Here is a 26,923-nt window from a genome sequence, read left to right as displayed (position 1 = left end):
ACAACTAGAGTGGGCATATTTTAAATCCTGAAAACAGGTTCCAGCCCAGCAGGTTTAGATAACTCTATCACATATTTGCATAGCTCTTGGAAATCAGAACTTTGGTATCACATTGAAAGGCCCAGACAGCACTGACTTTTTGACATGCTAATGTCCCCTGACTACCTATTTCTAAATCTTTATTACCATTTTTATGGCTTGTGCACCCTCAAAGGGCTTCTCTAGCTTCAGGGTAACCTTATTCTATGTGAGAAAAAAAACAGAGATGCAACTCACTGTTATTATTTTTGAGTTTCTATAATGAGTATAAAAAATATACTCATAGATGAATTCCAGGGACAGAAAGAAGGATATCCCAAGGCGCCTTTCACAGCATTAAATCTTCTGCCTTTCTTTTCAGGCCCTATTTAGGTTGCTCTCTTTTGTCTCACTCGTCAGACTGTTAGCTGTGATAAGAATTCCTGCCTAAAGCAGGAGCTTAGGTAGGGATGTTTGAAGCTTCTGGCACATTAGAGCTAAAAAAGAGTAACCAATGCTGTCCACGCTGCCGCCAGGCACTAGCTCATTTCACACTCCCAAAAGGTTTAAGTAATGAATTGAGCCAGGTGGGATTAGTCTGAAAAGAATTTTTTTTGAAGAAAAAGAAGAATGGATGGCCCTTTTCAGATGGGAGGGAAAGAAGAGGATTGATTTGGCAGAGACGAAGGGAAGGGAGAGCATTTTAATAAGCTGGGGAATCAGTGAACTAAAAAGGTTTAAGGTAAAGGATGGAAAAGCTGCTCACTAGGAGGGTCAGGACGTGTGTGCTGTTCGTTAAACACCAGGCTGAACTGGATACATTTCAACTACAATGGCTGATTCATTGCCACATTTTTAGCACCACACCTAGCACTCACCCGGCACTCTGACTGCTTTTAGCAAACAGGTAAGCTTAATTAACTTTAGATTTTCTGACCTCAACTCTTAAGATTCTGTAACACACAGAAGGAAAGAAATGCCAACAGAAAAAATTATCTTCACTTAATCAATTTCCTCCATTGTGCAAGCTACTCTATTAAGAACAAGAGAGAAATTGATGGGTCAGCCTGTAGCTGCTCTCTGTTATCTTAGTGATGTAGCGGTATTAGGAAGGAAACAAACTCTTGGTATCTCCTACCAAAACTATGGCTGAAAAGTAACACTTAGGGGAGATCATCTTGGACAAGTTGGTCTTAATCCTGTTATATCCTTGATTCGTTTTGTTGGGGCCCAGGGCAGGCTGCCCCAAGATATTCCACAAAGGCATAATGATTATTTTGAACTAAAAATTAGAAGCAGCAAGAACAAGAGCTGTCTGACTCCTTTGCCCCACTAAAAGCTGGAACTAAGTCTTTACAATGGTGTTACCATCGGCATTGATCTAGATACTGAGGAGGGGACTAAGCACTGAGCTTAAGAAACTGGGAAGCAGGAGCCTGTTTGTTTCACCAGGAGGCTACAGCTTTTCACACCCGAGGGGATCACAGCATTGCTCTGCCAAGGGGATCACCACTCCTCCTTTCCCTCATCAGGTACCGGATTATTGGGGGGTGCACAGGGAGGTGCTGGACCATAAGAGGCCTATCAGTCTAACAAGGGGGTAGACCTATCAAAGCCCGTGAAAGTTTGGGAAGTTAATTGGTGATTCTGGGAAAACACCTGGTTCATCCCAAACCCAAGCTCCTGGGTATGACCCAGGGGAACAAAGAAGTGCCTTCTCTCTTATTTGTGACCTGCACTTGCACGGTGCACACACCTGTTTTCTCTATGGCCACATGGACCACAGCTGGGAACACACACTAAGCTGGAGGGATGCTGGACTGGACTGCACTTTAATATGGAGCATAAACTCTGGGCACTGGCATTTATCCTGCCTCCCCTAAAGGTAAGACTGGACTTTTTCCATAGTGAGACAGAAGGAAATGGGACATTGGGAGACAGAAAGGTAACCCCCTTAATTGTGCATCACCAATGAACAATGCCACAGAGCCCGATCGTCCTGTGTGGGTTTCAGGAAATTCTTTTCCTTTAGACACAGTATCAGCCCCACTTCCACAGATGGCCTCCCACTTCTGAAGGACTGGGAAACACCCTATCACAAGAGTTATAAAATCTAGAGTCAAAAAGCTTGTATAAACAAACCTTGTAATGCCTTTACTCATTCACTACTTTGTTTAGATTCCTTATTAACAAATATCCAAACCTGCTTAGGTTCATTTCTAATGAGCACTGACTTTCTTTGTCTTGTCAATTTCTCACAAATCTATTGTTTGTCTAAAAAGTACAGTCAAGTGCTTCGTTTGCCACTTCTTTGAGCCTCATTGCAATTCTCCTGTGCACACCTATGAAACTGGCTTTCTCCTTTTAATATAATCTTGTGTCACTTTTATTATTTTATAACTAATCTGGCCAGAAGAACTAAAGAAGGGTAAAGTGAGGGAATTGTCTTGTGCTTTCCAACAATTTGTAGCATTATTTTCTCAGTTGCCATTGGAGTTTATTCTTGAATAAGAGGCATATGACTTACACTTCACATTTACTATGAAGTTTTCTAAGTATATATATATTTTCAATGTAGTATCATTAGCTTATAAGGATATATATATATATATATATATATATATATATATATAACATTTCCTTTAGAATTTAGTGTCAGGAGAAATCTATCTTCCCTATGGAGCTGGTAGCATTATCTTATTGCAGAAAGAAAGTTAAACAATTTTTGATGTTTTCCTTTTGGCATGAGTTACCAGAAATCTTGGACACAAATATTGGTAATTATTCTGACCCTGAATGTTTTATAAATCTGCCTCTTGTTTCCTTTGGACCTTGTTTTCATCTCGTCGTCGTCGTCGTCGTCGTCGTCGGCAGCCGTCCGTCTCGAGAGACGATGGCGTAGCTTCTTGAGAGTCTATCTGCACCGCCGAGAATGGCTGTGCAGTCCGATTCGGGAGTGACAATCCCTGCCGCACTTGGTACAGGTGAAGGCAGATGGCCGTTGTTGCTGCTGCTGACGCTGCTTCCGCCTCGATCTTTTCTGGGCCGCCTCCTCGTTGCGCGCAGCCTCTGCGCGTGACGTACCTTGCCTGACCGCGAGCCTCCAGGCTAGGCGGTCGTCTGCTTGAACTTCCCATGTGTTGAGATTGATGGAGCATTGTGTCATGTCCTTTTTGCAGATGTCTTTGAACCGCAGTTTTGGGCGCCCTGTCATCCTCTTGCCTTCTGCTAGCTCGCCGTAGAGGAGGTCTTTGGGGATACGGCCTGCATCCATTCTTTTGACATGGCCGAGCCACCTGAGGCGTCTCTCGCTAAGAACTGCATGCAAACTGCTCATATTGGCTCGCTTCAGCACCTCGGTGTTGGGGACCTTATCCTGCCAGGCGACATGCAGGACGCGTCGCAGGCACCTCATGTGGAAGCTGTTGAGTTTCCTTTCGTGCCTTGCGTAGGTGGTCCACGTCTCGCTGCCATAGAGGAGAGTGCTGAGTACGCAGGCTTGGTAGATGCGCAGTCTGGTTTTCTCAGTGAGGCTGGAATTGTTCCACGCTCGCCGGTTCAGTCTGGCCATAACTGTGGCTGCCCTGGCGATTCTCCGGTTGACCTCCAAGTCGACTGACAGAGAGCTCGAGATGGTGGACCCGAGGTAAGTGAAGTCGTTGACAACCTCCAGGGTGTATCCGTCGATGGTGATGCATGGGGGAGTCCCCGTGCCTTGAGCCATAACATTCGTCTTCGTCAGGCTGATGGCTAGTCCGAACTCCTTGCATGCGTGGGAAAGGCAAGTGACTAGCTGTTGGAGTCCCTCTTCGGAGTGTGATGTCAAAGCTGCGTCGTCGGCGAAGAGCATCTCACGGATGAGCACCTCTTTGACTTTGGTCTTGGCTCGTAGACGGGCCAGGTTGTAGAGCTTGCCATCGGATCTGGTGTGAATGAAGACACCCTCGCTGCAGTCCTTAAAGGCGTATTGGAGGAGCATGGAGAAGAAGATTCCGAACAGCGTAGGCGCGAGGACGCAGCCCTGCTTTACTCCGCTGCTGACTGGGAAGGCCTCAGAGGTTGTGCCGTTGTAGGACACCGTGCTGTGCATGTTGTCGTGAAAGGACATGACCACAGCAAGCAGATGTGGTGGACAGCCAATCTTCCGTAGCAAGCTGAAGAGTCCGCTTCGACTGACCAGATCAAACGCCTTCGTGAGGTCAATAAAGGCGAGGTAGAGTGGTTTATGCTGCTCGTGACACTTCTCCTGCAGCTGGCGTAGGGAGAAGATCATGTCCACTGTTGAGCGGCCAGCTCTGAAGCCACACTGGGACTCTGGGTAGACGTGGGAAGCAAGGGTCTGCAGGCGGGCAAGAGCGACCCGGGCGAATACTTTGCCGACGACGCTGAGGAGAGAGATGCCCCGGTAGTTGTTGCAGTCGCTGCGGTCTCCTTTGTTCTTGTACATGGTGATAATGTTGGCGTCTCTCATATCCTGGGGGATGTAACCCTCCTTCCAGCAGAGACAGAGTAGATGGTGGAGCGGCTGTAGCAGGACTGGTTTCCCGCTCTTTAGGATTTCTGGAGGGATTCCGTCGCTTCCTGGTGCTTTCCCGCAAGCGAGGCGGTCGATGGCTTTGCCGAGCTCTGCCGCAGTAGGTGGGGTGTCTAGCTCCTCCATGACTGGTAGGTCTGGGATGGCTTTAAGAGCAGTGTCTGTTACGGTGTTCTTCGTTGCGTACAGCTCGAGGTAGTGCTCGGTCCACCGCCGCATTTGCTGTTCCTGGTCAGTGAGGACCTCACCTGTCTTGGACTTAAGGGGGGCGATCTTGGAGGGGATTGGGCCTGTTGCCTTCTTGATACCCTCATACATTCCTCGTGCGTTGCCTATATCGGCGGCTTCCTGAATGCTTCTGCACAGGTTTAGCCAATAGGTGTTGGCACAGTGGCGGGCGGTCTTCTGGACTTTGTTCCTGGCAGCCCGTAGAGCTTGAAGTGTACTGGGAGTGGGCGTGACCTTGTAAGCCAGTAGGGCCTTCCTCTTAGCCTCGATCACGGGTTCCATTTCTTCCCAGTGAGCCTCGTACCAGTCAGCGTTCTTCTGCTCTTTCTTCCCGTAAGCAATAATGGCGGAGTTGTATATGGCGTCGCGGAGACGTGGCCAATTGGATTCGATAATGTCATCTGCCGCCACTCCCTCGCCGAGTGCATCTTCCATCTTGTTGATGAATTGCTGGGTCTTAACTGGGTTGCTGGCACAACTGGTGTTGATGCGTGGGCGACCCTTCATCTTGGAGTGGTGCAACCTCTTCGGCATTATGCGCACCTTGCTTACCACGAGGGCATGGTCCGTGTCGCAGTCTGCACTGTGGTAGCTGCGGGTGAGGAGGGTGCTGCCAATATCCGTTCTTCTGGTGATGACGAGGTCAAGCTGGTGCCAATGACGGGAGCGGGGGTGCCTCCATGACACCTGGTGGATCTCTTTGCACTTGAAGAATGTGTTTGTCACGCACAGGCCGTGGTGACACAAAAGCTCAAGCAGTCGCTGACCATTCTCATTGATCTTTCCTCTCCCAAAGTTTCCAAGGCAGGTGGGCCAGGCCATGTGGTCGGCTCCTACTCTTGCGTTGAAGTCTCCAAGGAGATAGAGAGCGTTACTTCTGGGAATCTTGGATAACGCTTCGTCCAGTGCATGGTAGAACTGTTCTTTCTCTTCGGTGGTGGCGCAGAGGGTTGGGGCATACGCGCTAAGAATGCTGACTGGGCCGAAAGTTGTTGACAATCGGAGGGTAAGTAATCTCTCTGTGCCTCCTGTGGGTGGCTCTATGGAGTTAACAAGCGTGTTCTTCACAGCGAACCCAACACCGTGCTGTCTTGGTTGGTCCGGAGACTTCCCTTGCCAGTAGAAGGTGTAGTTGGTTTCTCTGATAGTTCCGTTGTCGGCCAACCGGGTCTCCTGTAGAGCCGCAATGTCGATGTGTAGTCGTGCCAGTTCCCTATCGATGACAGCGGTTTTCCTGGCACCCTTGATCCACGGAAGGTCTGCAGTAAGTCCGGGGCACATGGTCCTGATGTTCCAGCTAGCGAGGCGAAGAGCCGGAGGCTTCTTTCTTGTTGTTTGCTTGGAATTAACTGGTGCGGGTGTTTTGTGGCCCACTTTTCGAGAGGCGCCTCTCTGATCCCCATGCACCCAGTGGGGCAGGCGAGCCATGGCGAGACAGTAGCTGTCCAGTGAGGTGCGATGACCTCTCCCACCGTCAGAGGAGACCCCTGGCGCTCGTTTCCTTCGCCAATCGGATGAGCTTATAACCGGTATCTGTCTCCTCCCGTGTTGAGTCGACATCTTGCGATGACGCTGGAGTGTCCTCTCAAGTGAAACTGAAGCTACAGAGCCTGGGCAGGGTGATATGGAGGGTCTGCTGTTGCCCATGCAGCAGACCCCCCCTCTCTTCGCAGCTGAAGGGTCCAAGGGAAAGACAAAGTCAATACAGCTTGGCTTCAGGTGCGCCGCAGGAGTTGCCGGTGTTGACTACAATGTCAAACCGCCTTAGGGACTCCGGCTCCGGATTTTCTGTCGGGGTTTACTCCCTTAGCCTTTCCCCTGAAGAGGTATGCCGCAAGGCAGCGGAGGTTTTTTGGGGTCAGAGTTTTCCTTCTCTGATTTTAGAGATGTCCTTCCTCTTTCCTCCTTTACAGTCTTGAGGGCAGCATTTACAGGCTAAAATAGAAAACTGGCAGTGTAACCTTCTAAGTAGATACTACCAATACCCTGCTTGGGTATACTCACCCAACAATAAACATCTCTTAAATGTCCTCCAAGTGCCATGCCTCGAATTAGTAAATGGCAGTGCATACACTGCCATTACTGCATACACTCTTATTTGTAAACCATTTCCCTTTCCTTTGAAAAGATAAAGTTATTTTAAAAAAGAAAAGAGAATGGAAGAAAATAGGAGAGAAAAGAGAATAAGGAAATGAGGAAAGGAACAAAAACTAAAGAAAAAAATAAGGAAAAGAGAAAGAAGGAAAAATTGAAAGAAAAGAGGTATATTATTTTATTCGATTTTATAAATTTTGTTCAAAATTGTTTATTGTCTCATAGAATATATACAGTTTGAACAGTTGAAAATAATTTTTAGAAGGGAAATAGGATGAACAAGAAAACTTTGTTATTCGTTTTATGGAGGGGAAGTTTTCCTCTGTCCTTGCATGTTTCAGTTTTAGAATGTAGAGGCTTCCCCCTCCACACATGACCGGGTCTAAGGGAATGGTCAGGGATGCTGGCTTGGGGAAAACACTCTCTTGCTGTTTTTATGAAATAGACTTTGAGTAAATACAAAGTTTTGGAGTAAAAAAAAAAGTCTACAACCACTTTTAAAGACTAAATGGCTACATGTTGCAGAAAACATATTGGTAGATAACTCACAATTGTATCAAAATATAAGATATTTTTCTTACTCGTTATGTAACAGGGTGCAGAGCTGGGGTGGGAGGATTGGGTGTGGTCTATTGATGTTTGATTGAGGGAAGGGGAAGTGGATGGTACTGCTGTTAAGATACTTTGCATAACAGTGGCAAGTTAATAGCCATTGCTTTCCTAGAGGGAAGAAGACTGCCGCCCAAGGCTAAAGGTACATGTGACTTTAAGAGCTTATAGTGACTCATGACAAGCCAGGGGAGGTGGATGCCTACCTAGGATGCTCCTGCGTCACTGGGAACTTTTGTCTTGACTAACAGTGGCAGCTGAAAGAAGGTAAAAGACACTGGGGAACTGGCAAAAACGGCAGACACTAACACACCATAGGAAGGGCTGGATAGGAGGTCACATAGGAAGTTTCTGCCGAACATTTAAAATGAGGGTGGCATGAAAGAGAAGGGGTCTGGTCTGTAAGGGGGAAGATAGGTGGTCTGGTATGTAAGTGGGAAGCCATGTGGTTTGGATTAAGAGTCTGCCAGGAGGTCTGGAGGAAGAAAGAGAAGGCCGCTGGGAAGTCTGCCTGGAGAAGGTGGCAGCATTGCTGATGAAGCCATGCAGGGACCCGCCAAGCCAAGCATGGATTTGTGAGGGATGCTGGGAGCTGAACTGTGACCAGGAGTGCTGAGCTGCAGACTTCTCTGTTTTTTTTCTGAAAGGCAGTACCTCTGACTGATGTATTCTGAAACTGGCCTGGTTTGGCAAGGGGAGGCAGTATTATGTGTTTTGGGGTGTTTTAAAGGGAGTGAGACTTAACGGCAGAAATCTGCCATTCTAAATCTGTATAACCTTTAAATAAACAATCCCTTTCCTTTTTCACCAAACTCTTGTATTGGGTGTCACACTTCTTGGCAGTGAGCACTCGAACTCCACAACTGTTCCAGAACAGCATCGGTGGGGTTCTCTATCGATTATGTGAATAATTATATTTTCAGCAATTCCTTGCCATATAAATCCTTCTGGGGTTACAAGTTAAGTGTAAGTCAAGTTAAAGACAATGAAGATTCTCTCTGAATTGTATTAAGTGACATTTCACATAAAGGAGTCCCTTAGTTCCTAATAATATATTGTCAAATATTTAATGAGAGAAACCAGGAATTAATTTTCCCATGCAAGCCATTGTGCCATGAAACCCTAGCTATGGATATATATTTTTTTACCCTTTAATGATCTTCTTTTTATAGTGGTCTTTTAAAACTCCCTATTTTTTATTTGGGTCTACTGGGGAAAAAAGGTTTTCCGGAGACTTAAAATAGACTGATGTCACAATGACAAATTAAGGAATCCCCTGGATTAATTCAGAGATGGTCCTCAACCTGGCTGCAGTAGGAAAAAATGTTTACTGTTTTATTTTTAATAACAGGTTAAAGCAAACTGACAAATTTTAGAAATATTGTGGACAAGTTTTATGTTTTCTACCAAGACTAGTACCCAAAGTTTCATGGGCTCACCTGCTCTGTCAGAATCACCTGGAGCTCTGTAAAGACCCAAGACCTCTGTGCCTCTTACCAGCCAAGGAGTGCGGCTGGGGTCTCTGGAGGCCCTAGTTGTCTGTGATAATATGTAGGGGTTTGTAGTTGTATGAGAAATAATTACATCTTTATTTCTACTAACCTTTAACTGAAATTTAGTCTTTCCTTCCAATACAAATGTAGGTGACTAATAACTATTATTAGCAGCACCAATAATTTTGATATCTACATTTTACATTGCAGTTGCTGCATATATCTAAAAATATCACTTATCCTTACCTCTAATCTTACAGTGATTATGAGAAACACCAGTATATCTTATTTAATCCCTTAATGAAGAAATATATATTACTATATCATATTCATAATATTTCAATAATGATTTTTGAATGAAATTAACTTCCTTTGTAATTATGTATATTTTACTTTATACACTTAAAAATAAGAACCTAAGGAGAGGCTGGTAGGTTTCACCAGACTGCTAAGTGTTCATGACACACAGAAGAACGTTTGGAACAAGAATGCCTACCCCAGATTATGGTTCTCAAAATTTTGGTTGCATCAGAATCACTTGAAAGGTTTATCCAAACACAGATTGCTAGCCTTACTCTAGACTTTCTGATGAGTAGGTTGAGGTGGAATTCCAGAATTTACATTTCTTTACATACATCTCAGGTGTTACAGGTGCTATTTTTGGGGTCCTAAAATTGCATATTGAGAACCATTGACCTAGACCACTCTGAATCCAAATGCCTGGGACCAACACTAGGGGATTCTTATGTGTAACCAGGTTTGGGAGCTGCAGATCCAGCCCTTGGATTACAAGTTAGTGGCATATCAGCATTCACTCCCTTGCCCATAGCAGACATAATTACCCAGCCACTCTGCTTTCCCCAATCCTGTCGGAAAATAAACCTACAAAATATTACTCTTAGAAAGTTATAAAATCACTGTGCTTTTCTATTGTTTTCTTATTTATTTTAATTGATTCACTGTTAATTTTGAAATAGGAAAAAATCATCAAAGTTATTATTTGTACTTCAGGTGAATGAACCAAGTAAAATAACTTTTTCCCCGCCATCTTGCCCTCAGCCTCTCCCATCACCCATCTCACACTAAGAACACAGCTAAGAATAAAAAATTTCCTGTAGTGTTGACCTTGAAAATGAAAAATAACAGATAATATTAGTTAATTATTTCTGTGCAAAATTAGCAAATTAAAAACCACTTAAATTTGAAGGTAGTAGTTATATTTTTTTCTACCAATTTCCATATATTATTCTCATTGTTTTGTGTTAAGGTTTTTTTCCACATAGTAGAAAAATTGGGGACAATGATAAGAACAGGAACTCTAGTTTGTCTACCAACTTCTTAAACTAATAGGAAACCAGGTTCTATTTTCAATTTCTAGTACCGGTGGTAAATTGTGGACACAAATTGCTTTGTGCTTACATAAGAAATTAAATCATTATGCTCTAGTTATTTGGAAAGCTTATTAATTTTTTTTTTTTTACTCTTCACCCTCAATATTTTCAAGACGCTTCTGAAATGGGAGAGTATGATGTAATTCCATTTCTTACATTGAGTTTGAGAATGAGAAGCTGCTTAATATTTCTGATATTTGAACGAATGATGTCTAGCACAGAACTATTACGGGATTTAAAAATGAACACCAATTCATATGCTGCCTACCAAGGATACATATAACTAATCTATTTTAATACATTAGTATTTCCTAAGTTATGTAAAACTGTACAGACCTGTTCACTTCTAGTTTTTAATGGCTTAGCAAGGCAAATCATCCGTGTAGTTCATTCATTGGTTAAGCAACAAAGGTTGTGTGCCTCACTAAGAACTATCGCTTTAAAAATTACTATTCTAAGTTTCTTTTACATTTGCTCTTGCATCAGTATAAAACGTTTTCTTTCATGTTCATCAGAGACATGAAAATGTTGTTCAAGGTACTTTTTACTTATGCATGCTATAAATAGCAGGGAATGAAAATGTTCATTTAAAAAAGAGAAGTCTGATGAAATCTGCCTCATACAATTTACTAGAATCTTTGGGGAATTGCATTTTGTAGCCTATCTGCATAAATAATCTTGAAAGACCACAGTGCCTTTTTAATAAACTGACTCCTAAATTACTTTCCAGTATACCAAACACATCATTTTAACCTCGCTGGATTTCCTTTCCATTACCATGTGCCAGTCCAGACAAATTCTCATTAAGGCTATAACTTTCTTCCAATTACTAAGGCCCTATGGAGACTATTTAATAAGTGCAGGCCCAAAGATTAAAGTCTTTGCAGAGATTACCTGATTCATTTTTGAAGAAAGCAAGTGCCTGACCTTCATCAAAATATTGCATCTAAGGCAGTGGGATGTACTGATTGCTTTACATCCACTAAAAAAAATCTAGTTCTTTGTTCCTGTCTCCAGATGGAAGGACTGTGATTCATAGGAAATGAGGTCAGTGAACTAGAGAGTAAAATCTGGCTGAGGGGAAAACATGTAAATAGACAGCACACAGTTGTTGGAATTGGCTGTCATCCACGCAGCTCAGGCCATTTTCTGGAAAGCCTTTCCTGACATGCACAAATTGAGTAGGTTCTCCTACAGCACACTGAATTTATCACATTATATTGCAATTATCTATTTATGTGTCTACCTCTACCACATTTGAAGGAGAAATAATGTCTTATTCATCCATGGAACAGACACAATACCATTGCTAATGCTTCGATTTCTGATCCGGCAGTAATCAAAATAATATCTTTGTATTAGCAACTGTTAAAAAGTAATAAAATATGTTTTCTTTCCATTATTTTGTCTAATGTAATTGTAGGAATCAGCATTATGCTATCACCCAACATATTTCATTCAAATTCACTAAAAAAAAAAAAAAAAAAAAAAAAGTTTGTCAAAAAAGGTGTTGATCTTTTTGATCTTTGTGAATGATTCATTTTAATCCCATATATCCTCCAGGAAAGAGTTTAGTTAAGATTCACAGACCACAGTAGAAAAAACTCTTATGTTTTATAACCACATAGTGATGCTCAGAAAGGCAGTGAATTAGATCATACACCCCTGTGCAGTTAAAGCACAGTATATGTACACATCATCCAGAGTATTTGGATTTGTCACCTGTGGAAACAAGGTTAAGTTACCAATCTCTTTAGCCTGCTCTTTACTAAGTTCATGAGTCTATAAAACAGCTCCTCAGTATTGCTGATGACTCTAGTAGTGGAAAGAAATGACCTCCTAGGGTCTAACCTGTATGAACTCACCATTGAACTATAATCAACTTTAAAGTAGGAACCTGGATCAATGCCACTTACCCCGTGCTTTACATGAAGTGAGAATTAAAAAACAAACAAACAACTGTCAGTCTCAGTGTTTGGTTGAGTCTTCATCAAAGAAACATTATTCCCATGCAACTTACCCACCTGCAAAGTACTGTATGTCTCAAAGTTGCATCCCCAACCCTCAACCTATGTTGAAAGGTTTTTGTTAGAATACAAGATATATTTTATAACAAAAAGGATAATATATACAAAGAGCAGGAAGTTTCCAATTAATAGGCATAAACCAAACTGGTAATTATTTACATAATGGGTGATATAACTCACTTCCTCCTTTTGCTTTTGATAGAAATTGACTTTCTATTGAATATGACATCACATAAATGAGGCTTGGAGCTGGGGAGTTCCCATTCTAAATGAATAGTATTTGAGAAGGTGAAGGGAGTTAAAACTTTTCAATCCACTTGCAAGAAGTTATGGAGCATTTCTGACATTGACTGGGGCCTCAACACATTTTCTGACTGTAAAATGTCTACATGTGGCTGTTAGGTACTTCACAATAATATACAGTATAGCTCTCCCAGTCTGATAGAAATTAAACACCTGTTATGGGTTACATTAAAACCTAACCATTATACTGATTGTATTTCTAGTGAAAAATATGTTTTGAGTTAAAAAGCAAAATTTAAAGCTAAATTTTAATTGAAAACTCATTATTTTTTCCACTGATTTATATATTTTCCAGGATCTTTTATGTAGATCATATTGATGAGGAAACTCAAGTGTTGGGAAATTTTAATTTTAGGTAATTGTTAATAAGCTTAGTAGTTAATGCATGTGAAAAGCTATTGTTTCAGGAGCTGAAAGTACAGCCCACCCGGACTCCAGTAGAACACAAGCAAGTCAACCACTGTGCTCCAGAAGACATCATAAGCAATCAAGATGGTATCTGAACCATTGTGTTCCAGGGAGAGATATCCCACTGCCCAGGACACAAATAAAGAAAATCACCCAGGACACAGGACACAGGACACAGGACCCACGACCCAGATAAAAAAATCACTGGCCAATGGATGAAAGGATGTTAGTGTAGGGAACAGGAAGCTGGTGACTCTCAAACCAGTAGGAAATGATTAACAGCTAAGACCAACTGTAATTGAATCAGGAATCAGGGGGTTGGTCTCTGAGTCAACAATAAAATAAAGAAGGAACATAAGTGTACAAGTAAGGAAATGACATTCCACAGCCCATCATGAATGTCTCTGAGGACAAAGGGAGGAAGATATTCATCACCATACACAGGGAAATGTAGCTAGACAGCTCAACAAACAAGTTAGGGAATCTCCAAGGGGGAGCTAGAGACAGACTTATCACCCCATCACCCCTAGACAATTGTGCTAGATTGTAAATTCTGGAGTGCCCAGTTAATGGAGAAATGGGGGACAGACTACTCACATTAAGATAAAACCAGTTTGCGTTTTCTGCTTTGGTGTGCCTGCCTCTGGCTGTGCACCTGTTTCTGCAGAATCACAAATAAATGCCTCTCTTTGCTGTTGAAGTCCTCTGTCCCAGTGTTGTATTGTGAGTGTTTCTCACATTAGGGGAATTGCTGGACTACAGCTTTTATCTGATTAACCTCTTTCCTGAATTCCTAATCCCTTACCTGAACTTCTTCCTTCTTATATAAAGGCTAGCTTTAAAAGAAATGTAAGATGATATGTTAGGGTACATAACGAATTTGTCTTCTCAGATTGTCAGCCATCTGAATAAACCATCCATAAAATCCAACCCCTGTCTCTGCTTATTGGTTCTCGTAGTGACAGGCAGCAGGAATGCTGGCTTTTCTGGTTTCAATATGATTAGTTCTAGATATTCCAACAAATGGTCTCAATCTTAACTTCATCTTAAAAGATATAAATTCACACACCTTCTTTGTCTTTCTGCTCTTTTGTTGCTTATGGGTTTTGAATGTAAATGTAGTACAAATTTGACTTGGATTCTTGATTCTGATTAAATTGCAACTAATAAATGCTTATAAATTTTAAAAAATATAAAAAATATATTTTCTGTTGTCACACAATAAAGATACTACTTTACAATGGAACATAATAAATACATAAATAAATATATTCTGAAAATCTGTGTATAGCACGAAGACTATTATATGAATTATTAATCAGTTAGAAAGAAGTATCCCTTAGTTTGAGATAGGGATAAATCTAGATGTCAGCAATACAATAATGGATAAAATAGATATGGTGCTTACATTTGTAGACTTCATAGGTTAATATGACAAACCAAATTATAAATAATATAGTTCTATAAATGATAAAATAATCATATGTGACCCAATATGGTTAAGTTTCACAAATCATGAATACCAAATATTGGAATTATGAATTAGAGTTGACTGTGAAACTTAAAAGAAGCAATTTTTTCCTGCTTATTATCTTCCATTTTCAACTTGAGACTGATAGAAAGGTAAAAATCAATTATGGTGAATTTCTGGTGAACACGTTGATGTAACATATCACAACATTAGATAAGGAAGTCTAATAAATTTTTTGGTGAGTCAGTAATATGGAATTATGTACCACTTGTATTATCCTTCTTGAGAAAGTCTTAAAATTTTGCATATCTTTTCTCACAATAATTATGCTGCTACAAATTTTCCAGAAAAAAAAAAAACTTAATGTAAACATGTTACAAAGATATAGAAAAAGCATGTTCTCTGCATGCTTATGATTATTTATGTATATTCTGATGTAGCATAAAATGAAATATTTAATTTCTTTAGGAAAATAATCTACAGAATATACCTATGCTGGTTGGTGTGGCTCAGTGGATTGAGCACTGGCCTGTGAACCAAAGTGTTGCTGGTTTGATTCCCCATCAGGAGAAATGTCTGTGTTGTGGGCCAGGTCCCCAGTTGGGGGCACGCAAGAGGCAACCACACATTGATGTTTCTCTCCCTCTCTTTCTCTCTTCCTTCCCCTCCCTCAAAAAATAAATAAGTAAAATCTTAAAAAATATGTATCTAGTGATATGAGAAAAACTCATATATAAATAGGCTATAAGACAGAGCATAATGTACTATTTTATATGATTTTATAATATTTTTATATACTTATATTTATATCATATTTATTCAAAAGCTATTAATAGTGATTATATTTTGATATTGTGTAATCAACATTTTTTCTTCCTTTTGCTCGTGTATTTTCTAAACTCATAACTTCCATAGATTTTAACTATCTTAATAAACCTAGTTTGATACCAATTAAAAGATCTGAGAATCTCTTAAAGGAGAGCTGAGTAGAATTACCTACCCTAGTCCCAGCAGCTGACAGACATCATTGGAAAGCTGGGTGGTCCAGTTCTCAGCACAAGCTTCATGCCAAATGCTCTGGATTCTAAACTGCACCAAACCATTGTTTCTCAGTGTCCCATTGAAAAGACGCACTAAAGAGATAAGATACAAAGTCATTTTGACCTAAGCTGATAAAAGTAAATAATGGACTCTAAACTACAATGTGCAATATTCTTAACATTTAGAATTTAGAGACTGATTGTAATTTTTTTTAAGAGTATGTTAGAAGGGTCATGTTGAAAACACAAATTTGGTGGAATTATTTTTTCTCTATATATAACTATAAAATTGGAAAAGGTAGAGATATGTAAGTTCATTGTATATCAGTAAAGCAAATAAACAGAAAATATGGTTATTTGGGAAGAGTATATCTTATATACTTGGTTTCTAAAGGAAAGAAAACACATATACAGATATAACTTTAGGCAATTTTTCCTACTTCTTTCTCCAGAAACCATTTTCCTTGCACATATTCTGCTGTTTGGTATCCATCAACCTCCCCACCATCTTGCAGTCATTTTGGATAGAGAGTTAAGCCATTAGTGGCTAGGTAAGAAATGGGCCAAGCCAAGCTAGTTTATCAGACAGGAAAACATCACTAATGGTAGCTTTACCCACAGACGCCATTTTGTAATTCTGTAAGTAAATGTTGTTGTTTATATTTTTTTCTATTATGAGAAGAGTAAGAATATTGACTTTAGGATTAGACAAACTTTTTGCTGAAAACACAGCTCTAGTCCTTTTGTGAGATCTTTGGCAGTCACTTAACTTTTCAAGCCGCAGTTTTCTCGTGGTTGAAATAAAGCTAATTCTTGTTAAGACTGTTTTATAGCACTTACAGTGCATGGCCCAGAATTAGTAGCATTAGATATTTGCTTAGAAACAAAAGTAAGGCATATTAAAAATAGCCATTAATTGTGATATATTTTTATCCTCACCAAGGAAATTGTTTTCATTGCTTTCAGAGAAAGAGAGGGGGGGGGGAGGAAGAGAGAGAGAGAGAGAGAGAGAGAGAGAGAGAGAGAAATGTGAGCAAGACACATCGATGGTTGCCTTCTCATTTGTGCCCCGAATGGGGATTGAACCTGTAACCCAACTGGGAATCAAACTCACAACCTATTGGTCCACCAACTGAGCCACACTGGCCAGGGTCAATACTCATGATATTATAGAGATCTGGGAGTGAGGCTGGACTCACTCAAAGACTTAAGACAGAAAGAATAGCAGATAATGAAGAAATAAGAATGCAAAGAACCACGTATAAGAAAATCAGTTACAAATAAAGACTAGAGTCCCTCTGTATATAAATGCAGTACTCTGAGTATAATTAGTGAGTGGTGCTCAAATACCTGGTGTGGGCCATTGTTTCTCTGTGGTACTTTATGCTTTTTACCTAAATACAAGTTGTCTTAGACTTAAAGTTATTAAGTATAGTAAATTTAAACAAAAAACAAATAATTGGGGTTTGCATTGTAACTTGACTATTCACTAAAAGGGGGATAGAGATGCTGAAATCACTGGGAGATGTTCATACCCCAAAGCATCATAACATGTCCTAAGAAACACATTTATAAGTTTCCTTTCACATTTGTAGAATCCAAATTTTAAAGTGATAAAAATATTTTCCTGAAAGTAAAACATACCACAATGTGCTTCATCTGAGCCATCCTTACAGTGTGGAAGACTGTCACAGAGATTCACCAGTGGAATACACTCTCCATTCTTACACTGAAAACTGTCTTCCTTGCAGGGCTCTGTGGAGAAAGAATATTTATTGCATTGGATAAAGAAATGACAAATAGATGATTGTGAAGTATCTATCCCATTTCTGTCCCTTAAAACAAACAAACAAAAACCAACCAGCCCTTGAAAGCAGCACATGGTTGAGCTAGCTTTGCTATTGAATAAGACTATACACCTAGTTCCTCAGAATGCCTCACAAATAATAGTGTCAAACCCAGAGATATGTATGACTTGAGAAGAATGTGGATAAAACTTTAAGCATCTGTTTTGTAGCAGAGTATGGGTCATGACACATTTCCTCCTTCACAATCTTTGCTAGTGTTTCTTCAATAAACTCCTCCATCCCAAAATGAGCATATAAGCAGCAACCACTGGAGTATTACGCAAATTTAGAAAGATCTCTTGGCTTCACCAATAAAAAAACAAACTTTTATTTTATAGAAATGTGAAAGTTGTCTTTTGGTGAGATAGTTGGACCAGGCTGGAAACAGTGACTTCAATCAAAATGTAGCTAGGTGGGAGCAGGTAATTACAAAGAAATGGAAACTCTACAATAGCAGTAATTTGAAGGGTATTTGGGGATTGAGCTCCAAACTACTAAAGCAGGGTTAGAGTCATGGAATGTGCTTGGCACATGAAGAAATAGAAGGAAAATGAAGAGACTGCACAAGAAAGGAACAAAGAAGATCTGGAGGCAGTTGGTGGTTTCCAGAGTTTGAGCTTTGCAGTAAGAAGCCTACTGGAAATAGTCATTGTTTGAAGGGGGTGGGTGTTGCTGTTTTCTGGAATTGTTTGTTTTGTCTTAAGAGGACAGCTTTCATCTAACAAAGAGTCTGCTTCCATCAAGATATTTTCCAATTATGTCTTAGAAGAGATAGCTACATGCTGGCATTAGGGTCTCTGTTGAAAACCATGTGGGATTTGTATCCCCTGAGAAGGAAGATGGTGGTTGGGTATGGAGCAGTCTAATGCTTTCTTCCCCACATGGCACATGGGCAATCATAATGAAGAAGCAAAAGCCCTTGATAAAAATAAGGAACAGGTAAACTTTTATTTTGAAAGCTATTAACAAAAATGAATAATAAATTATTACATTGTTTTCAAGGAGACACAGTTCAAGTTAAAATGATTTCAAAACTAAATTGTACTAATCTCCACAGACTTTCTCAATTTATCGTAACCAAATGTAATAGCACTTGAAAGGAATCAATTGTTCCTATGTTAGAATCTAGATGGTAGCCCAAATCTGAGAACATTGATAAGACTATTATATTCTAAAGAGAGTTCCTATAGCTGTATTATATTTACTAAAAAAGAAAAACTGGTGCAGCAACTATCAATACTTATCACCTATTTTCAGTTATTAAAAAAATGAATTAGAGTTTTTTCTTAAAAAAAAAGACTACACAGAATTCTTTAAAATATTTCTTTCTGTTTAAGTATACTTTATTGATTATGCTCTTACAGTTGTCTCAATTTTTCTCCCTTTGCCCTCTTCCACCTGGCATCACCCTTTCATCTAGCAATCCCCCTTTAAATTATGTTTATGGGTTATGCATGTAAGTTCTTTGGCTTCCCCATTTACTTGACTATTCTTAATGTACCCCTGTCTATTTTGTTCCTACCAATTATGCTTCTCAATCCCTGCACCACTTCCCTATTCTTCTCCTTCCCCCTCCCAGCTGGTAACCCTCCAAATGATCTCTATATTTATAATTCTGTTCCTGTCCTGGTTGTTTCCTTGGTTTGTTTTAATTTCTTTAGATCTAGTTGTTGATAGTTGTGAGTTTGTTGTCATTTTAATGTTCATAATTTTGATCTTTTTTTTCTTAAATAACTCCCTTTAACATTTCATGTAATAATGGTTTGGAGATGATGAACTCCTTTAACTTTACCTGGTCTGGAAAGCATTTTATCTACCCTTCCATTCTAAATGATAGCTTTGCTGTATAGAGTACTCTACGTTGTAGGTCCTTGCTTTTCATCACTTTGAATTCTTCTTGCTAACCCCTTCTTGCCTGAAAAGTTTCTTTTGAGAAATCAGTTGGTAGTCTTATGGGAACTCCTTTGTAGTTAATTCCCTTGTTTTATCTTGCTGCTTTTGAGATTCTTTCTTCATCTTTAACTTTTGGCATTATGATGTGTCTTGGTGTGGTCCTCTTTGGGTCCAGCTTGTTTGGGACTCTCTGTGATTCCTGGACTCATCTGTCCTTTTTCTTTGCCAAATTAAGGAAGTTTTCTTTTATTATTTTTTCAAACAAATTTTCAATTTCTTTCTCTTTTTTGTCTCCCTTGGCATCCCTATGATTCAGATGTTTGTATATTTAAAGTTGTCCCAGAGGTTCCTAATTTTCTCCTCATTTTTTGCATTTTGTTTCTTTTTCTGTTTTGGTTGAATGTTTATTTCTTCCTTTTGTCCCAATACATTGATTTGAATCCTGGTTTCCTTTCCTTCACTAACAGTTGGTTCCCTGTATATTTTTCTTCATTTCACTTTATATAACCTTCATTTCTTCTTTTATTTTATTGCTGTAGTCTATAAGTTCTCTGAGCATTCTTATAACCAGTGTTTTGAACTCTGCATCTGATAAGTTGGTTATCTCTCTTTTGTTTAGTTCTTTTTCTAGGGTTTTGTTCTGTTTTGTTCTTTCATTTGGGCCATAATTTCTTTACCTCCTCAATTTGGCAGCCTCCCTGTGTATTAGGTAGAGAGGCCCTTACTCCCTGTCTTAGTAGTGTGGCCTATGTAGCAAAGACACCTGTAAATTGTGTGGGGCAGGGCCTTAGGTAATTGCTAGGGTAGGGCCACTTGCTTCATCACTTTGTGGTTCTGTTTGTGGTGGGGGCTAGGAGAGAGGACAATGCCACTACGTGGCTTCTGGTAATTTGCCTGGCACTCACCCAATTTCCAGCCATTTCACCCACTCCCCATGTGCTATTGGCACCCTTCCAGTTGCTGCCCTTGGGTTTGTGGTTGTTCTAAGACCTTATGGGCCATTTAAATGGCAAAAATTCAGCAGCTTCATCTGCCACCCCATTTGAGCACTTTAAGAGATGAAAATCCAGCTGTTTCTTCTGCTGTGCCAACCCTCACTGGGTTTTAAAACTAGAGGTAATGAGAGTTTATCTTTCTGGTGCTGGAATCCTGGGTGTGTGGTGTGGCTTGGGGCTGAGATCACTCACTCCCAAGGTATCCGTCCTGATTTTTTATCTACTATACATGAGTGTGGGACCTTCTCTTCTGCTGCCACTGCTGTCACTTGTCCATGCCACACTTTCTCTCTGCCCCATCTCCATGACTCCACCCCTCCTATGTGTCTGGATAAATGTGGTTTCTTTAAATCTTTGGTTTTTGGACATCCATATAGCTCGATTTTCTGATGGTTCTGGTTGTTATTTGTTTTGATGTCTGGTTGTAATTCTTTCTATGGTTATGCAAGAAGGTGAAGTGTGTCTACTTATGCCTCCATCTTGACTGAAAGTCTAGACTACATAGAATTCTTGAAGAGGAGTGCTTTCAAGTAGAAGGGGGAAATGGTGCCATCTAGCACAAGTGAGGGGTGCCTCAAGACAGCTTCCCAACTGAAAGTTTATTATATGGCAGAATCACAAGTGCTGGGGTTTCCATGGGACTACTTCAGGGGTTTTCAGGTTTTTTTTGTTTTTTGTTTTTTTTTGACTGTTGACTATAGTAAGAAATAGATATTAAACTGTACTTCAGGACAGTAACATGTTATGTGTATGTTTGTGTGTGTGTGTTACTAAATATAACATATTTATTCAGCTCTATTCTACTCTGTTTTGCTTTGCTCCATTCCAATCTGCCTCAACCCTTCCCACTATCTCCATCCCATCCCATTCCATAACAAAGAATGCTGGTCAAAAACAAATAATTTGATTTCATGACCCACTCTTGAAAAATATCAGATGACACTGAAGTCTAATGAAAAATTTCGAAGGAGATGGTGACTTCAGTTTCCTAATTTTGTGGATAGAAAGCTGTATAAATCAAGATTGATGTTCACTTCCTGTGTAATGAATTCAGAAGTCATAAAGTTGGATGAACTACCCCTGCTGATGGATAGGGCTAGTGGGAACAACCTGCATTTGTCTATGCATAGGGGAGTGCATGGCTTTCCAGTTAGCCAATGGGCACTGGGAATTATAATTGAGTGAGAGCTGCCTGACAGGCAAGCAGGATCTGGCACAAAGAAGTAGAGGGATCGGGCTTGATCGAGGGACTAGAAGCTGAGTTGCGTTATAAAGAACCATCTAGGAAGACTATCACCCATGCCTATAGTGAAGTAGTCCTTTGGAAAAGAATGTGGATTGTTGAGGGGGAGAGGAATGCTCCCAAAACCCCACAACTTTGTACTACAAATGAGCCTGCATTTGGCTGGAAGCTACTGTTAATCAAAAGAAAAACATAGATGATAGATTTTTGTTTCCTGTCTGCCTCTCCCCCAATACTGGAGATATTTATGGAAAGATAGAAGGAAAAGAAAGTGAAAAATGAGACAATATGAGTCTAAGACAATGTATCTATCCTCCTCTACCTTAAGTTATTGGACTCAGGTTTGTGCCTGAGTTCAAAGATTAAAAAAACAAACAGAAAACCTTTGAATTAGATGATATTAAAGTTTGATGCTATGTTTCACAGTACATTTTAATATCTAAAAATGAGACTTAACTACCCAGTTAAGAAAATTTAATGCCTCTGAAATAACTGCCAAAGGGAAGAGATCGGCCTGAAATATTCAGGGGTATAAAGAGAGATTTTAAATAAAGTAGATGAAGAAAAATAAAACTTTTTTGGTTTATATTCTCATTTAGTTCATTCTCTAAATTGAATATGCAGTATATTAGTGGCAATACCCATAATGCCTTGTTTCTTCATTTACACGCCCAGGGTTTGATAAAATGTTAGGTACAAAGTAGAAAATCTTTAGATATTTGTTAAATGTTAAGAGAATTGATTTATGTTAAATGAATGACATGCTTCAAAAATCAGTATATGCTGGGGGGAGGGGCATTTAAGGGAACTAAATGGCAATGGAAAAAAATACAATAAAGATGAAAAAAATTGATATAAACCCTAATAATAGAGTTGACACATATAAAGCAATCTTTAAAAGTACGATTTAAAGAAATACATTTTTCAGTTAGGCAATTCACTAGATGATGATAACTATTGATTTGAAAAAATAGACATTGATTCTATTATCTTTATGCTGTTAAAATTTATTATTTGAATTTGAATCATGGTTAAGCCATGGGTTTAGTAATCATTTGACATTGGTTTGATCTGTAATTTAGCTGTTTCCTTTTACTTATTTTTGACCTTAGACAAATAATTAATTTTTCTGAGAATCAGTTTTCTTGACTCTCAAATGGGAACAACTGTTATTATATCTTAGGTGTACCATGAAAGTAAGTTAAAAAATTAAAATGTACAGTATAGGAAATGAAGTAGCTAAAAAACCTATATGCATGACCGATAGGCAAGAACAATGGCGGGGGGATTGCCTGAGGGAGTGGGGGGTACTGGGTGGAGGGAGCAAAAGGGAAAAATTGGGACTACTGTAATAGCATAATCAATAAAATATAATTAAAAAATTAAAACGCAGGTAGTATGTGAATATGAATACATTGAACGCTCAATAAATAGTATTCTTAACAGCAAAAATAGTAACATGTAAAAATCATTCTTTAAACTGATAATTTTAAGTTCAAATTCTTACTTACAGGTGCAGCTGGATTCCTTTTCCTTCCAGATAACCATATAAACAACAATAAATCATACTTAATCCATTCCTTCGGGCATCTTACAACAATAATTGGAGTTATCTGTGTACTTTAGTTTCAAGTTTGAAAAATTCTATATCTCTTCAACCCAATTCTTAGTTATCTTAATGAAAAGATATTTTAAGGAAGACATGGCCTGTTGGTTATTTCTACAAATCTTTGCCTCATGAGAGAAGTAGGTTACATATATCAAATGTAATACTATTAAGGATGTTCTTGAAATGTAATTATCAATTTGTTTCACAAACACATATTTTAACCAGATTAGTAAGATGATAAATGGGCACAGAAAACTAAGTATTCTACAGGCAAACATTAACATTTTTACTAACTTTATATTTTATCTTTCTAGTATTAATTTTCTTTTAGAAAACAGAAGGCTTTAAACTAGGTATACATGTGTTTGTGTTTATATATTCTATTTAAAATCTGTATTTCATACATTTCAGTGGAATGTGACTGGAAATGTTAAGAATAAGGTTAAAAAAAAAAGATACAAATATATGTTATATAATTCTTTTACGTTTCTATTAAAGGCTTTGAAAGTTGTTCCCATAATATCTCCGAAGATAAGTGAAGCATATAAATGCTGAACATTTATGATATCTCTTTTATACCTTTTCCGAAATGACCATCAAAGCAGAGCACCAATATAAACAGAAATGTGTGCCCATCCTCTCATTCCATTACCATCCTGATTATCTTCCACTGCCAATTCCCTGATTCTATAATTGCTTTTCAGTATTTTGGTGTTAAAAATCTCTCTTGGAGAAGGCTGTGCCAATCATGACTCAATCACTCAATTTTCTGCTCCCCAGCAGCATCTGTCCTGTGTCCAGGAGGATGCAGCGATGGTCACGGAAGAGTCCACTCTAACCACAATCAGGGAATTTTCTCTAAATGATTTATTTCTTAAATAACATCAGCATAGTAGTTGAAACCTAGCCAAAGGGCAAACTAATCTAAGCAACCTTACACAATAAATCTGGTATATGTTTTGTGTTGGAAGCAACAGATTATGCTTTTCTGGCTTTTATCTTGAATAGAAAATGCTTTTATATTTTTTCAAAATCTTTGATGTTGTCGTTATCTTATTAGAAGACTCTGGTAAGAACCTGTAACTGTAATATTTTTAATGGAAGAAATTTGTTGCTGTCTGCTTTTTCACAACCTATTATTTTCCCACTTCTTTCCTCTCTCATTTACAATTTAAAATATCAGTTTAAAGAGGTACCTTTTCTCTAAAATTTTAATAGGTTTTCTTTTTTGCAGGTGATACAATGTCCAATAATCACTTCAATTGTTTGGATTTATGAATAAATTTACTCCCTTAGTGGTTAGAGCTATTAGTTTTTATAGTTCAGCTGGTTTTAATGTGCATCTCTATTTCTTTAAAAATATGATACTTCCTTCAAAAGTTTTTCCATGACATTATCCTTAGAAAAAAGCTGGGGGGCTCCCACCTCTAGTAGAATAGGTGTTAGGTATTTGCTTGCTTTATTTTAAAATACTTTGGAGAATGGAGCACATAATTCCACTGCATTCAAATATGAATCATAGTGATGTCTATACATTTTTTATTACAGCAGTTTCTCCTCAAAAACTTATAAATATGATTCTACTGTGTTTAAATGATCATCATGAAATGAGCAAAATATAAAGCTTGCCCAATTTTTAAAACCTTCAAGAATGATATTTTCTTGCTTAGAAATTTGACCCAAAATGTTCCTCTTGAAATTTAAAAATTTAAACAAGGAAGTTATAACACTGATTCGTGCTTATTCATGTTTTACAGCCAACGGTAAGACTTTGCTGTTAGTTTTGATTGTTTTCTTTTTCCTTTGGAAATTCCTATTATTTTCAAACAGCAGCTTTGTCTTTTTCCTGCACACCCATTGCAGACTCTCACAATTGTTGTGGCTTCTCTTCAGGGTGAGGGTAGATAGGATACAGGTCGTCTTCCATGTTTGCTATAAAGCTGATAGCTTACTACTTTCTGTGATGCAGTTAAAGTCTAAGCCAGTTGGGAGTGGAGGAACAAGTATTTGCACAAATGGAACTGGGATTAGATAGTAGGTCAGATGAGGATCAAAGCTCCAACCCTTCCTCTTTTCTAGACATTTTGACTAAAGAGAAACTGACCACAATCTCCCAAGGAAGGGAAAGATAGATGGAGGAAGTATCTTGTATTCTGTCTTCCTGACATATTTGCACCTAGAGAGAAGCCCAGTTGTGGGCAGTAGCATGAGAAAAATCATAGTCCAAGAGGAGTAGCAAGTGAGAAAACGTTCTCGGTAGATTGTTGAATGCAGACAGTTGTATCATAGATGGATAAAAAGATACAGGTGTACCCATGATGAACAGACAGGAAACAATTTTGTTTCCCCCTTGCTAATTGCTAATTATGCTATGGATATAATAAAAAATGAGGTAAGAAGGTTGTGCATACCAGCAAAAATCAGCATCAAATTCCTTCAGCCTTCATACAACTGGCTTTACCCTGCTTGTCTCTAAGAAGTTAATGATGTTAATATTTTAATTGGATGTTGTTGGCATTCAAACAGCTCACTTGACTGTCTCCCTGCTGTTCTCTAAAAATGCTCTTGGCAAAGGGAATGTGACAGACAGTCCTCCTTCCTCACAGTGCCAAACCCCACTTTAATGTTTAAAACGGCTTCAGTGAATAAAATTCATGGCTGTTCATACACCAGAGAAGTGCAAATAGAGCTGTTGAAAAATGTTCTGGATTCCTCTGTGAACAAATTCAAGTAGTGGTTAAAGACATGTAAAGGGAGGAAGGAAATCTTTGTTAGGATGAAGAAAAATGAGTGTTTTAGAATGCAGACACTGAAACGTATTTAGGCCTTCAAGTCCTATATGCTTTTACCAGTTTGCTCCGAAAGTTACAATGCAACAGAAAATCCCGAGTATACTTACCTGGAATCCCCAAGCGATAGCCAGTAGTAAAGTTGGCTTTAAATCCTCCTTTTGTCAATTGAGTGTTGGTGATGAAAAGCACAGTCATTCTGTTGGTGGCTGAGAACACATCCTTTACTGGACCGGACCCTGTGTACACAGCTGTTCCGAAGGAAAACAAGAGAATCAGTGAGATGAGCCTTAGGATCTAGGAAAAAATATACCCTTTTTCTCAGTTTCATGCAATGTGTACATTCGTTTACATTTTGGGCATTGCTTCTTGGAAGCCAGCTTCTCTACTGATCGTTTCTAATATTACTTGAGGTTTCTGTGGTTCTGTAATTTAATGATGAATTACTCATAACATTATCTGGCTGATTAGCACCACTATTATTCAAGCTCATGTTGTCTTAGAAAAATGATTATTTGGCTGCTTCTAAAGACCATTATAAAACAATGAAGATTATAATCTTCCTTAATAGTTTTGTCCAAAGATTTTGAGTTTTTTTTTTTTTTTTTGAGAGTTGAATCATTAACCTAATCTGAAGAATAGATTAATTAGAAACAGATTACATAAACTTAAATGATGGTTTTCAAATTATTTTTCCACTCACCTCTGGGTTTTAGGGGTTGCATAAACAATGAAATTTTATTTACTAAACAGTAGAGGCTCAAGCTAATTAAAAATATATTCATGTTATTAAGTAATTTATATTTTGGAATCTCTGAAAGCAATTCTTTTCCAAAAAATATTTTTGCCTACAAATTAGAAAATTATGATTTTGAAATCTTTTCAGAATTCTTATTTACTTTTCAATGATTTATGTAAATAAAACAGATGA

At 38.9% G+C, this 26,923-nt stretch overlaps 1 protein-coding gene across 1 annotated transcript in view; it reads right to left on the bottom strand.

Annotated features, from left to right (window-relative positions):
• TMPRSS15 (transmembrane serine protease 15) overlaps window positions 1-26,923 on the bottom strand; it is a 114,401-nt gene that overhangs the window by 22,595 nt on the left and 64,883 nt on the right. Inside the window, exons 17-19 of the mRNA XM_090270433.1 lie at window positions 26,103-26,243; window positions 17,261-17,371; window positions 15,577-15,709 (exon numbers count right to left, since the gene is read on the bottom strand). Of these exons, the coding sequence (XP_090126559.1) occupies window positions 15,577-15,709; window positions 17,261-17,371; window positions 26,103-26,243 (385 nt within the window). The remainder of the gene's footprint in view (window positions 1-15,576; window positions 15,710-17,260; window positions 17,372-26,102; window positions 26,244-26,923) is intronic.

This window comes from Furipterus horrens, unplaced genomic scaffold, assembly GCF_987537825.1.
Source record: "Furipterus horrens unplaced genomic scaffold, mFurHor1.1.pri manual_scaffold_1, whole genome shotgun sequence".
In the NCBI taxonomy this organism is placed as follows: Eukaryota; Metazoa; Chordata; class Mammalia; order Chiroptera; family Furipteridae; genus Furipterus; species Furipterus horrens.
This window is presented reverse-complemented; position numbering and strand designations above follow the sequence as displayed.